General features: G+C 42.2%; 1 protein-coding gene across 1 annotated transcript in view; it reads right to left on the bottom strand.

The window, feature by feature from the left end:
• GRM3 (glutamate metabotropic receptor 3) overlaps positions 1-15,370 on the bottom strand; it is a 112,134-nt gene that overhangs the window by 3,443 nt on the left and 93,321 nt on the right. The window contains exon 6 of the mRNA XM_015535133.2: positions 10,738-10,912. Within this exon, the coding sequence (XP_015390619.2) occupies positions 10,738-10,912 (175 nt within the window). The remainder of the gene's footprint in view (positions 1-10,737; positions 10,913-15,370) is intronic.

Below are 15,370 nucleotides of genomic sequence, written 5' to 3'. Positions count from 1 at the left end.
AGATCGTATCAGAAACCTCCGGTTATATTCCCCATACTTTTGGAGTTTGCCGTAATGCTGTTCTCAAGTGTGATCTTCAGATTTTCTTGCTCAATGCATTCTAACTTCTAAAAAAATTGAGGGTATCTTGACTAGGTAGGTAATAAGTACAGGGGCTACAAAGGTAGCTGCATGGAAAATCCTAAGTTAGAGCTTCAAATGATGTTCCCCTACCCACCCCACCCCCACCCCGCCTGGAGATAATCAATATGAAAATTTGCAGAATAACTTTGATTCATCTACCTGCTTCACAGGGACATTGAAGGGAACACCCTATGTTAGAACTCATCTAAACTCTTTGAAAGGAAGCTAATACAAATTCAGGGTTTTCTTACCAGGAATCACAACAGCAAAGACTCCCCAAGACTCTTTCTGCAGTTATTTTGTCCCTAACCGCTTTCAAGTGGATTAAAGGGAACTGTAACTTGTGTTTTTCTGCATCTCCTTTACTGTTCCATCTGTAGCTTTTGCCTGTGCATTTTATTTTATTATGTGAAAAATATTCTCATTTTTGTACGTGCTGCTGAATATAGTAGAGGAAATTACTGTTTTATGAGTTTACTATCTCAATTACTTTGCCTGTCATAAATATTTTACATATGCCTCCCGTCTTAGCCCATCTGTTATTCCCCAAGGTAGTAAACTATGTGCCAGAGCAAAGTACTGTCATTTTCATGTGTGTGTTTGTGATGAGCTCTTGCTATTACTCTAATGAAATTCTCCTGAGGGTTTTAATGGTGTAAGTTTAGCCCATTTTCTTAAGTGCGGCTAAGCAGAGTTCTGTAATCAGACTTTCCTTCAGAAATAAGAGGCATGTAGGCTTATTTCTGGCTTTCCTGGGAGGAGGGGGTGAGGAGCAGCTGCTAGTTACCCCAGGCTAAGGTGGTGCTACTCAACTCGAACAGTGAACACAGTGGAAAAGAACCTGGTACGTTCCACCATTGATCACCAAAGGGCCATTCACACCCATCAAAAGGCATATTTTACTTCACAAACTCTGTGAGGCATCGGAAATCAATGCAGCCAAGTGGCAGCTTTGTCTTGCACTGTGAAATCCATTTCTCTTCCACCAGTAATGCACAGGCTGGTTGGGCTTTGGAAAAAATGACCCTGTTTTTTTCAGGTACCTGGGCCCTCAATCAATGCTAAACATATTTCTTTAATAGGTTCGTATGGATGCCAAGTCTGTTAGTCAATTTAGTGGTTGAGACTTGGTTCCTGAGAATCAGTGTGTTACTCTAACTGTGTAATATATCAGATGCGGGGAAAAAAGTAAAACAAACATTTAAACAGAACAGACATTCCACTTTGTTTCCATCTGTTCCATTTCCTTGCTCCTGGTAACCCCCCAAAATTTTTCCCAGCATGTCTGCTTGTTTAGATATTTTAATGCTATGGTCATGGAATTCAGTTTCTACCAGCTGTTTGTTGCTTTTTCCTCCTACTTTGTTATTGAACCTGTTTTCTTACTCATCACCTTAATTTTACTTGTGCTAGGGCCCCTAGGTCCCTTTCCAGATGTTCTTCTGCTGATTCATACAAGTTGTCTGGGAAGACGATGACACTATTAGCCGCTGCTTCGGTAGCCTTGCTTTGTCAGAGTTCACGGTGGAAGACACAGAATCAGTTATTAAGAAACGAGGCTAGGTTCTCGGGATAAAGGTCTTAAATTATTAACAGTAGATTTGAGAGGAAATCACATTCGTTATGATGCGGGATGAAAATCTACAGACCCAAGATGTAATTTCCAAATGTGGAGTTAGAACTTAAGAATGCAAAGCCTTCTTCATTCAGTGATTTATTTCTTGCGAGACAATATTCATGGAAAAAGAAAATATGGCACGTACTATTTTATTACCCAGAATACAACTCAATTAACTTACTGATAGAAATTCCACTTGGTCTTCAACTAAACACCCCAGTCCATTATTGCCACGATATGCTGTCATTCTTTCTTCCCAATCATGTTCTGTTATTCTCTCCTCCATCCCTCAAGATGTATGAAAGCGGATGTACGATAAAATAATTTGAAAATGGAAGGACTTAATTTGTGTGTTTTTCTATTTTGCATTCCTTTTGCCTCCTCTTAGTTTCCCAACATCTCTAGGTTTTCCTCTTTCTTATCCAAATGTGTTTTCAGGCGAGGATCAGAAACTCATTCACCCTGAGGCTCAAACAACTAAGAAAAGCTATATGTGCTTCTGTGTCTAGGGATCAAAGTCAGGCTACAAGTGTTAAACTCTAATAAAATAATGTCAGGCATTAGTCCTCCTCTCTAGTGCAGCTAATCTTGTCAGCTTCACCTTCAAATTATATACGACATCTGAACACTTGATTGCTTTCCATCACTACCACCCTGATTTTAAACCACCAACATCTGGACTATGCAGTAGCTTCTGGAATTATGTCTCTGCCTCCTCCCTCTCTTATATTCTGCCCACACAGCCAAGATGATGAAAATGATGCTTTTAAAGTTAGGTCACTCCACACCCTTTGAGTGTTTTTCCCAGTTCTTTAGAGTAAAAAAGTAAAAGTCCTTACAGTGATTTCCAAGGTCCTACATGACCTGCCCCCTCTCTGTACTCATCTTCTCTTACTGTCATCCTTAGTCACCTCCCTGATATTCTTCCAGCTGTGGACTTTTGTATTTGCTCTTCCCTTTTCTTGGAATGTCTTTTCCCCAGAGACAGACAGCGTTCCCTATTTTCCTTTCCTTCATGTTTCTGGTCAAATGGTACCTTAGCACAGAGGCTTTCTTTGGCCACTGAATAAAAAATAGTAACCTTCTGCTCCCACTTTGCCTTATTTGTCTGTGCCCAACATTACTTTCTTCACATCACTTATCAACTTCTGATATATTATATATTACTGGTTTTTCTGTTTCATTCATTACCCCATCCCCTTTGCCTAGAGCTGAGCCTGAGCCCAAAAGTTTCTTGAATGACTGAATAAATTATCCATCAAATTAATCACAGTTACTTACTAAGGGTTCTCTCTCCCAAAGTGTCTGAAATTTCCTCTAGGTAAGGAAGATATTTAAAAAAAGTATTTCCACATAAGTAGGCATTTTCCTGCTATATGGACACAGATATCTCCATATATGGATGTTCTACAGAGAATTTTACTTAAAATGAAAAGGAACTTGAAGGAGAAATAGTATAGAATAAATTGATGTTAGACTTATTGCTTGCTTTAAGGAATTGCTCATCTAAAGTCAAAGTATGGGCAATATTTGATTATAAACATATTTCCTTTTTTAGTTAACTTACCTACATAGTTAGGAGCATTGTACCGTGTTCCTAGAGGCACTGATAATTTTGGGGTTACATGGAAATGCATATGGCTATTGGTATCTCTCATACAGTATTGAACTCTCTGGTTTAGGGACTCTCTTTGAGATACTGAGTTTACCTCGTTTTCAATTGTACAGGACAGAAGGGAACTATACAATGTAATTTAATCCAAGAAAGTGATGCTTCTGCTTAAACAACTATTTAAATGAGAGAAATTTGATCTGTGACATAAACATTTAGCCAGCCACCGTTAAACAGTATTGTTTTGTCTTCACTAAAGCTCATTTTCTGGGAAGCTTTGTGGGTAGCCCCTCCGGAATACCATACCTTCTCTGTGTGCAGCCAGGGTGTGGGGGTCGCCGGGGTCTCAAAGGGACACGTTTTATGCCGTTGAACTCCCTGGCGTGGGCTTTTGAGATGAACATAAGTTTGCACCCATTGCTGGTAGAACAAGATGCTGTCGTGTGTGGTACTGAAGAGAAAGCTTCTAATTTAAAAAAGAAATCACTGAACTTGAAGATGCTAAGATTCTTGCTGTCAGAATAATCTCTGAGATGCATTTTGTAACCGAGCTGAGGCAGAAAATCCAGAGACGCCACAAAAGCCACTTAGCCACTTTTGAGAGTTTTATCTGTGGCTCCACTTACCAAATTCCTGAAAGTGTCTCACAGGGAGGCCCCGGCTTTCTTCCCTAGGAACTGTGGTTATTAGAATAAATGATCCTTATCATCCCTTCTATCTCAAGTTCCTTCAGCCACTGTTTAAAGTAGGCATGCTTTGTTTGCTTGGGGAAAACCTAGTGAAATGTTAGAGGTAAAGAGCAAATGATTTAAGGGTTATAGAATGGCAGTCGTGAGACAAACTGGAAACGTGTGGAAAGGGGAAGGGGGAGAAGCATCAGTTTCCTACTCCATGTAGGGTTACCCCTGAGAGCTAGGGCCTCTTTCTTTTCCCACCCTCCAGGAGGAAGGCGTGAAAGAGAATGGAATGAGGTTCTCAGGCATCCTGTGACTTTCCTCTCCCAACGGAAAACGGATCGACATCTGTCTGATATGTTTGCACTAGGTATATTGTGCCTGGAAGCAGATGGCTTAGCTTGCTGAATACTCTAGGCTCCTCCAGTATTGGCCAGTCAGGATTTATGTTTATAATATCCTTCCAAGAAGACCATCAATTCAGTGTGTGTTGTCTTAGAAGTTGCTAATTTGCCTGGCCGGTCTAGTACCTAGTGTCGTCGTGGGACTCCCTCAACTGTAAAGTGCAGGCATATTGTGCTGATTTTCTGGACTTGAACGGTTGAGAAGAAACTTGGGCATTATGTGCCCTTTTTTATTTTTTCTTTTATAAAGTCACATTCAGACTTGAGCCATGGCTTGCCCCCTCTTAACTTGGTAATCTTCAAAGGCTTGGCCCCTGTTAAGTGCAAAGTCTGGTCTTCATGTGCTTGCTTTCTGTTGCTGTAGCCCTCTGGAAAATTATACTGTGACTCTGAAAGACTGTGCACTTGATCTTTTTATACTACTGCTTCTTATAATGTGAAAATGCTTTGTAATAAAGAACAGTTCTATTAATGAAGCAGTTCACACTTGAGCCCCTAGACAAGGGACTTTCTGAATAAGGTTTTGGCAGAAGAAATCAATCTCCATATGCCTGTGGCTCCTCTGGGACCCAAATCTGAGCATCATTAGTTAGCGGAAGCCTCTTGACTGTTCTTAATGATAATGGCATACATACATCTGAATGATCACCATGAGCAAGAGAAACACATATCCCCATAGGACCAAGTCTGGATACATAATAGCTCTGAAGACTGTTGGGCACACTCCATTTCTCACCTCCCTCTCCCCACTCTGTGCTGATACAAACTCAAGTTAGTGTCGACAACATTCCGACCTGCATGGGTCCCCTGGGGTTTTACGCTGCTTAACCTCATCTGTGCATCCAGCTTGTGTCCTTCAAGATTCTGCAGTTCGACTTCCACTTGCAGCATAGTTCTTAATTGCCTGTCTTCAGGAACCAGCTCTGGGAAGCCCTTTTGCTTCTAAAGCTGAACAAAATAGAGAACGGTCTCTTCTCTTCCTTCTCATCCAAATACAAAGAGCGTTTGCTTACGTGTGTGGGTGTAGGAGCAGCAATACAAGTATGAGTTTAGGATTTTAGGGTGGCTGAGTTAACTGCTATTGGAAGGAGTATTCCCAGTTTCAGTAAATGTCTTCTAAGGGGAGCCTTCTCTGGAGGGTTCCAGAGAGAGAGCTGAGGAAATAGTAGCTGCCTGGGAATGTGGCTGTTGGCATCATGAGGCAAAGGATGGGAGCTCAGAACACCTCTCCCTCTCTGAATCCAGTGCCAGCTTCCTCGGTGAGGGTCATCTCAGAGACTGTCCTTGCTCTGCACTGACACTGGTAGGTGAAGCACACAGCGTGGTGGAGTCCAAGGTTCTCAAAATGTTTTCCTTGGACCACTTTGATTGAACCAGCTGGAGTATCTGTTACGAACCAGATTTCTTTCGACCCGGATCATATGGCCCAGAATATCTATGGGTGGGGCCTGGGAACTTCATTTCAATGAGGTTTTTTTTGTTGTTGGGTTTTTTTTTGTTTGTTCGGTTTTTGGGTTTTTTTGGTACACAAATATTGGGAGCCACTGGTCTCTGGGTGTACTGAATGGGGAAAAGTTAATGTTTCCTTTATTTATATTTTTTTAACTGTTTATTTTCGAGAGACAGAAAGAGAAACAGAGGGCAAGCAGGGGAGGGGCAGAGAGAGAGGGACACACCAAATCTGAAGCAGGCTTCAAACTCTGAGCTGTCAGCACAGACCCCAACACGGGGCTCGAACTCATGAACAACGAGATCATGACCTGAGCTGAAGTCGGACGCTTAACCGACTGAGCCACCCAGGTGCCCCTAATGTTTCTTTTATTTTTATTATTTTGACTCTCACTGTGTATAGTTAATCAGTTACAACTAAAGTTGTTCCCTTTAAACCTAGCAGTATGTAAACATTTCACAAATGGTGAGTTTTCCAAGATGTCCCTAACCATGTTTTTTCCTCTGTGCTTGCTTCTAAGTTTGGTCATGCCTTTACGTCTTTTTGCAGCACTGCTCAGCTTTTAACATCTAGTACTGTTACTTGTTGTGCTATCAGCCACCTTAGCTGCCATCAGGTAGGTCACCCAGGCTCCTAAATGATGTGATATTTCTGCCACTCTTGCCTGAGAATTAACTGGGAATTAATTTGGCCGCACCTTCCAGTCTGGGGAACTTCTTGGCACTGCTCGGGATTACCTGTGTCAAGTCTGTGATCCTTAATGAAACTGCAGTGCTGGCTTCAGGATTTGGAGAATGTGGCCCAAGGAAAATGGCCACAAACTATTTCATAGGTGGGGTGTGTGTCCCTTCCTTGAATCTGGACAGGCTTTGTCCTCCTCTCTAGGATTCCACGTGGAAAGGCATTCTGCCAAGTTGCCAAGCCGGAGAGTGAAGCTACCATGGGCTTCCAGATCAGGTCAGTCTCAGCTGAAACCCCGGAAGGACCCAGTCCAGGCCTCACAGAGCAGACGAACTGCTCGGCCAAGCCCTGCCTGGATTCCTAACCCACAAAATCATGAGAGATATAAAAGGGTTATTTTTTTTTTTTAATTTTTAATTTTTATTTATTTATTTATTTATTTATTTATTTATTTATTTATTTATTTTTAGGGGGTTATTGTTTTGAAGCCACAAAATTTTGTGGAAGCTTGTCATGCGGGAATAGATAATTAGATGTGTGTAGGTGTTGGGGTGAGTAACCCTGTTGGTATATTAACTTACTCTTAACATGGGGTTGTTGTTTTTATACCTGGAAAGAGTAAATTAGAAAACCAGCAGCAATGCTGGTAACAATAACTCAATACGGTAAAATGCCTATATAATACTCACCAGAACATAAATTATGTAGCAACTAAGTAAAACATATGCTTTACCTAATGAAGTCAGAACAATTTGAGGATTTTTCTTGAGTTATAAAACAGTGTACTTCCCAATATTTAGGAAGGAAATGGATATAAACTGAGCTGAATATATAATGGAGGAAACAGCCATGAAGAAATTAAACCAGTTGCTTACATGTTCACCAGAGTGTGGGTTAGTAATGTGTTCATGCATAAACTAGATCCCATAGACCAGTGTCTTTCAAACTTCTTTGATTGCAACTCACAGTAAAAAACCTCCTACTTGGACCTTGTAGACGTGTAACCACTGGAGCAAACTCCATGAAATACTACTTACCCTTATCACATATAATGTACTCTAATACATTTAATTCTATTTTCTTCTAAAACTGCTGGCGAAACATACTACATAAATTTCAGGACCCATTACTAGGTTACACACTACAATATGGACAACAGTGGTCTAGATGCCGAGCTTCATGAGGCCAGGGGTTCTTTTTCTCCACTGTGTACCTCGGTGCTTAGAAATTTCTGTTGTATAGAAGATACTTAAGCATTTAATGAATGAATGAATTTCATGACTCTAGTTCCAATTTATGAAAATGCGTAGGATATTAATCACAAATCAGGAAACCCAGAGTCGATTTTTGAATCACCGTATATCTTTGAGAAGTACCTTTCATATTTTCTCACCTGTGAAATGGAACTTGTAGTATCTACTACTCATGGGATAAAAGGAGCCCACAAATAAAACTATTTTGCATAAAATATAAAGAATTACAAATAACAGATTAATGTACTTGTTACTTCTGCAATTTGATATGCCTAGAGTTATCACATGAATACTTCTTCACCTTATCATTTTAATACCACTTCGTTAACATGGAGCAGAGAAAAACTACTAAAAAAAATGAGGTCCTTTTTAAAGAAAATTTTACTTAAAATTTCATTGAGTAACAAAATAGTTCTAAAACGTTGGGCTGGGTAGATGCTTACTTCGAAGTATCTCATTGGGCCACTTGCAGATTAGCATTCTGCGTGAAAGCTTAAAACACATGTTTTTGTGTAAGTGGATATTTCTGAAATTCGGAAGAGAGACTTGGTTGGGTAAAGTGCCCTTGGTATTCCTTCAGGAATTTATTAATTCCAAGTATGTATATTAGAAAATGCTGCCATTTTGAAATTACTGGGGTTTATATGTATAAATGTCTGTGGAAGGGGCTTTGTTAAACTGTTTGAGTAACAGCTGGGAAATCTGAGCTCTGAGAGCAGGATGACTTTTGCTCAGAAGTCAGTCTTGCTGTACAGCCTTGGGTAACTTTCCTATTGTTATCCCTGTAAAGCCTACCACGTACCTAACTTCCTGGGAACTTTCCCGGCTTGCACCCTGACTGAAGTAGCAGGATACAGTTGTTGGATACACTGCCTTTGAAATGAGAGAAACCGACTCTAAATTCTGGTTCTGCCATTTTCAATATGTGGGACCCTGGGTAGGTTTCTTGATGTCAGGGAATTGTATGCATTAAATAAGATACAGCACATGTGCACATGTGTATGACATTTTTAGCATGATGCCCAGCAGATAGAAAAGAATCAGTGATAGTTCCATTGGCTGTTCTTATCATTGTTGTTTTTATTTGCTATTGCCAGTTCTTTCTTGTCTGGTCTAGCTAGCTGCTACAGTTGGGCTCTAGAAAAAAGATGTGTCTGCTCAAGAAATAAGCAGGTTTCTCTGGGGTCCAAGGAAAATGATCACAAGTCTTACCATGTGCTGGCACTCAACCATCGTGACACCTGGAAATTGAGCTGAAAAGACAAGAACATCCCTGTCTCCACCGAGGAGTGGCATATCCAGTGCATCCGTGAACGTGTGCTATCAGCCGGCAGCCTTTCCTTTGTTTGCTGGGGGAAGGGCAGCCCTGTTAAATTTTATACTTTGCTGCAGAAACTGGGGCACTAATGTGATTACTCACTCTGTGATGCTGAGCTATTTTGAAGCATACTTTCTGATCGACTAGAGGCAAAATGGTGAGGCAGTCATTTGTCTCTGTCACTCCAGTCTTCCTTCCCTCTCTTGTGGCTTCCTTCCTCCGCCCCCCTCATCCTTCTGTCAGTGAATTTCTCCTGCTTCAAACCACAGATAAGCTGAAAATGGCTTAAAAGGTTGTCCCCTTTAGGTACACTGTGCCTGAGAATTTAATGAGAGGCTCTCTAAGGATAGTGTTTCAGATGTTCGCAGGCCAGTCAGAGATGCAGTGGTGGCCTGGGCTGTTCCTCCACTACCCTTCAGCTGGTTTGCAGCTGAAAAGCCCTGTGCATCGAAGTACGAGGAAGATACATTCCGGCGTTTTTCAAGGTGTGTTCCATGGAATATTAGCTGGTTTAACTGTGCTTGAATACTTTTTTTTTTTTTTTAATGTTTGTTCATTTTTGAGACAGAGAGAGACAGAGCATGAACGGGGGAGGGTCAGAGAGAGAGGGAGACACAGAATCTGAAGCAGACTCCAGGCTCCTGCTGTCAGCACAGAGCCCGACTCGGGGCTCGAACTCACGGACTGTGAGATCATGATCTGAGCCGAAGTCAGACGCCCAACCGACCGAGCCACCCAGGCGCCCCTGTGCTTGAATACTTCTAAGGAACTGTAAATAACCAGGTTAAACAGATTGCCTTGCTCTCGGGATTCTTAAAGCTAACATGCTCATGGTAAAGGTGCTGCTTCAAACTTCTAAGGGGGTATTTAGGATGAACCATTTCCTGTCTTTTTTTGGTTATCTTCCCTTTTTAATTTTTCATGAAGCACCTTTATCATGTGTGACACAGGACATACTCTGCAGAGCACCAATCTAGGCCGACCCTCTGGGCCAGTGAGTAAAGTAAAGCCACAAATAATAAAGTGATGTGCTCAGCGTTTCCTATTGAATTGATTGCAGAGTCAGGACTAAGAAGTAGGTGCTCTGACTCCACAACACAGTCAAAAATTCTAAGTGTGGGGGCGCCTGGGTGGCTCAGTCGGTTAAGCGTCCGACTTCGGCTCAGGTCATGATCCCACAGTTTGTGAGTTCGAGCCCCGCGTCGGGCTCTGTGCTGGCAGCTCAGAGCCTGGAGCCTGCTTCGGATTCTGTGTCTCCCTCTCTCTCTGCCCCTCCCCTGCTCATGCTCTCTCTCTCTCAAAAATAAATAAACATTTAAAAAATCCCAAGTGCAGTTATGGATTTAATGTCTGTGTTCCCTGCTAGACTGTATGTACCATCAAAACAGGAGCCTTGACTTTCACTCACCTCTGTATCCTTAGCACCTAGCATACACTACCTGACACACAGTGGTTGAACCAGCACTTATTAAATTGAATTGAGATTGTTCATGGGGGATGGACATGGGTTGTCCTTGCCTATTCCTATTCATTGCTTCCCCTCTGAGCCTTCTCTCTGCTATAGTGCTATTCACGGAAGGGTCACTGCCAAGTTCTATACTTACACTGAGAATATGTGGTCCCCGTTCCGCTGACACTGAACCTGTTGAGGTGCAGTCTGTGTGTGACCACATTCTTCTGGGGTTGGAACAGGATGATGTGCACCTTGGGTGCAAACAAACAGCCCAGGACCACGAAGCCACTCAGGCTAACAGAGATGCACATGGTTGTTGTCTGCACCTACAAGAAAAGGTTGCCTAGTTAAATGTCTGGCTGTAAATGCAACCATGTCACCTACTAAAAAGAACACTGAGAAAAGACCAAACCAAAAACCCAAATCATCCACAGTTCTGTTGTTAGTATAACCAAACCAATAGAATGATGAAATGAGATCTTTTGAACTTGAGATGTTCATGGAAACATTGCTTAAGATCTGTTAGCAAACACATTTGTGTTAGGTGCTCCTGAGTGCTTGCCAGGACTTTACATGGATTTTCTTGTTTTGTTTCTTTTCTTCTTTATATTTGTATAAAGACATTTCTGCAGAACCACCTAAGTCAGAATCTTAAATAGTAAAATATCAACATTCCCTGATGAAGTGACCAGATTGCTGATGGTTTCAGTCATTCAACTTAGCTTGTTTAAGGTTCAGTGTACCATGAACAAATCTGAGGGGCCATTTACATTTCCCCATCTTTTTTTTCTTTTTTGCTGGGAATTCTGCCCATCAGCTATTGGTTACCCCACTCAAAATTGTGAGACACTGTCAACTGTCTTATGGGCTACCTGTAAGTTATTTCATTGGCAACCCTCTGGAATCTTGATACACGAGGTACTCACTGTTCAATCATTTTGTTCTCTAGGCTTCCGTACGTCTGTTCTTGGCAGAGAACTTGCACCTGCTTCCTCTTTGCCTCCCGTGAAAGTACCCCTCAGAACTAGGTTTTATCGTGCCTTGTTTTCATTCTTTTGCTTTCCCTCTTCATCTCCGCTGATCTCGTCATCTGTCCTAACTTCAGCTCCCACAGATTTTCTAGAAAATCCTAAATTAGCTTCTACATATTTTATTGTTTTCAGTACTAAAAAATGGAAATTAATTATTTCTTCTATCAGTCTCACTCAGAGTAGCTATGGTAAATCCTAGGGTAATTTTAGATTTCTTTGTCCTTTTGCTCCAGGCAATGTTATTACCAGATAGCATAATCTCTCATGCCCTCAAGTGTTTGACCTTCTCTAATCAGAGAAAGCGCGAGACTGAACAATTAACTGGAGAAGCCACATAACTCTAGAAGGTTGCGTTCTGGTTTGACTAGACAAAATTCAGGTTACCCCTGTAGCATTACTCTTCAGATTCTGAGTTTACTTTGTATGCCAAAAGGACAATCTACCCTATTTTAAAGCTCCTGTCCCTTTTAACTGCTCCAGTGCCCTCCACTTGACCCCACACTGCAGGCTCCTTTCCCTTTTGCCAGCTTCTCAGAGAGGAGCCCACTCACTAATTTCGCAATGTAAAAGCCTTGATAAACCATCACTGTGTTATTTATAGCGGGTCCGATTTCTGGCGTAATTTTTTTTTTGTATTGATGGGTACTATCAGAACTGAACTCCTCCTTTAGAACTATCCTCTTCCATCTTCACATTTGACTGGGGAGCCAGTATGAGAGGTGCCAGATACTAGAGTGAGGGTAGGACAAGTTCAAATGTATCATCTTTCAAGGAAACCTTTTCTAATAATATTCTATAACGCTGAAGCTTCTCACACACTTTAAGCCGTTACAAGGGGGAGGAGAGGCTTTTATGAGGAGGGTATCTTGAAAAAAGGCTGTGCTGTGAGTTCTAGACCCTTCCTCCCTGAAGGAAGGTTGTGCTTTTCTCCTCACTTGAGACCTGGAGAGGAGTGCTTCAATGTGGCTATTCACAGAATGTTTGAGGCTTTTCTGCAGGAGGAAGATGTCCTGGCTTGAAGCCTGATTCCTGTCCTGGAAGTCTAGGAGGTGAGAAAAGGTTAATTACTTTCATGGCACAGCACAGACACTTGCTACCGTATTGAGACAGCCCTTTACTGTAAGAATTTATCAAAGCAAAGGATGTGTGAGTGCCGTGCATGGACTGGATGTCCCACACTATAAAGACCATCATGGGTAGTCTTGTGCTCCTTTGGAGCAGCCTGAGTCCTTCCTAGAAAGAGACTGGCAGCCGGGTGTAGTTGGGTGCCCTGGGACTGAGCACGGGGCCACAAGGGACAGGTCAGAATAGGACTCACTCAAGAACCTGCAGGAGAAAAAAACCAGCCGGATATTTCTGAACATTGCATGAAAACATGCTTTAATCATCTTCCAGGTATCCCAAGGATATGTCCTTAACAAACACTGCAGAGATCATACAACTATCCATTTACGTAAGAACTGTCCTGCTTCTTCCTTATTACTCTCTGACCAGGGCCAGTGGTGAAATGGGGAGTGTGAATAAGAAGAACGGAAAAGCCAAGCACTGCAGGCTCTCTGCCCCAGGCAGGCCAGACTTCGGGAGAACATGAGATGTAATGTTAAGTCAAGGTATGGTTTTGATAATTATACAGGACTAGGCATTTTGATTTCCTAATAGAGACTACTTTCTGTTGAAGACGATCATAGGACCATGTGTTACCTAAGAGCACACACATTCATGGGCCAACCAAACTCATGAGCGTTTTCATTCATTGCTCTATCCCCAGCACCAGAACGGAGCCTCATATGATGAATGCTCAGTATTTGAATGTGTTCACTGGGATTTCCATGCAGGGGTGGGCAATTATTACTCTCACTAATTACTAAAGGGGAAATGGGTGCCAGAACTAAAGATGCATTTTGGTCATAGTTTATGTAGCATATTATTTAATATATTTGTTTCGATTGGAAACCTTTTAGATTTTTATAAAGCCGAAGTACTGGCCTCATAAATTCAATTGTTCAGTTCCTTTAAGAAGTCATACTACTTACTAATGGGGCGCCTGGGTGGCTCAGTCGGTTAAGCATCCAACTTCGACTCCGGTCATGATCTCACGGTTTGTGAGTTCGAGCCCTGCCATCAGGCTCTGTGCTGACTGACAGCTCAGAGCCCGGAGCCTGCTTCGGATTCTCTGTCTCCCTCTCTCTCTGCCCCTCCCCTGCTCATTTCCTCTCTCTCTCTCAAAAATAAATAAACATTAAAAAAATGTAAGAAGTCACACTACTAAAAGTCTGTATTTACCTATAATTCTTTGTTCTGCCTTTTTGTACCCTATTAGTCCATGCTGCTCGGCTTTCAGCTTCCTCAAACTTCCAGCAACATTGGACATGCTTCCTTCGTTTTAGCTTCCTGACATCCTTCCCTCACTGAAAGTTCCTTGTCTTAGTTTTGTTTTTGCTGTTGGCTTTTTTGCTTCTACCTGAATTTTAAGTGCTGGAGTGTCTCAGACCCCAGTTTGGTTTCTCTTCACTTCATCTCATTGGGTTCCATGGCTTAAGTACCGCCTATGTTGATGTTGCTCAAGTATTTATTACGAGTTCCAGCCTATCTTATGGGCTTCCAGACAAATATTGAACTGCTGTCTTGGCATACTGTACTGGATATGTCATAGGCATATCGGGATTAATATGTAAAACTTGATGCCCTCCCCCAGGTACTTGAGTACGTGACCTAAAATCCCACCCAGCTATGCAAGCCACAAAAAAGGGAGTCATCCTTGATTTTTGCCTTTTCTCTTACACCCACACATCCAGTCCAATAGCAACTTCTGTTCGTTCTTTTGGAATATAATTTTCTATGGTCTCTTCTAGCATGTCTTTCAAGCACAGGCACTGACTGCCTCTGTTCTGGACTTTCTTTCCACGGTAAAGAGGTTCTGGACCTTCTTTGTATGGCAAAGAGACTTAGAAGATGGAGATAGTGCCTACTTTTGGAGCAAAGAGCCAGAATATCATCCATTACAAAAGGTTCAGGTTCCGTAACCTCACATTGCCTCCCCTGTAACGCTGCCACTGACCACGCTGTGGTGACACGGGACACTTTGCCTAGCCCATGGGAAGTGGAGTTCAGGGAACCAGAGCCAATGCTGACTCTCTCTGGCTACCACTATTGCTTTGAGTCATAAAGTTTTTTGATCAACATCAACAAAACTCTGGCAAGCTAATATGTTACCTTATAAGTACAGTCAAATCTGAGATGCTACAATCTTCGATAGTTTTGACAACAGGATCGCAATGGTTTTCTCACAGAGGAAGTGTGAGGGCTTTGTGGGCTGAATAACAAAATGTGAGAGAAGTCCATGGGAATCAGTAGAAAGCATGCTGACCAAATTCTATGGCCAACCGGCCAATAAACAGTGCTCCACCTTATTCCCCAGTAATGAACGATGGGGATTTGGGGTGGGGGTTAGAGGCTGAGTAACTGGAAGTAGGTTCAGATAGAGCTGCTGGACCAGTGCTGTAGTTGTTGCTAACTCCTCTAGGGAGTGGGGTGGATTTCCTGTCTAATCTGGTTCAAGTCCTGGGTGGACAGAAACTTCAACTCGTTTTCACATAAAAGTTGCAGAGACACGCACGCATATTGAACACAAAAGGAGGGACCTTCAGAGAAGGCAGACATCAGGTGAATCACCTGCACTGTGGCTGATTCTCCCAGGAGATGAGGGGGCAGGGTGCATAAATGCTTGCCGCAGAATAATGGCACAGTGGAGCC

This window comes from Panthera tigris, chromosome A2 (assembly GCF_018350195.1).
Source record: "Panthera tigris isolate Pti1 chromosome A2, P.tigris_Pti1_mat1.1, whole genome shotgun sequence".
Classification (NCBI taxonomy): Eukaryota; Metazoa; Chordata; class Mammalia; order Carnivora; family Felidae; genus Panthera; species Panthera tigris.
The sequence above is the reverse complement of the archived record's forward strand: the minus strand, read 5'-3'. Positions and strand labels throughout refer to the sequence as shown.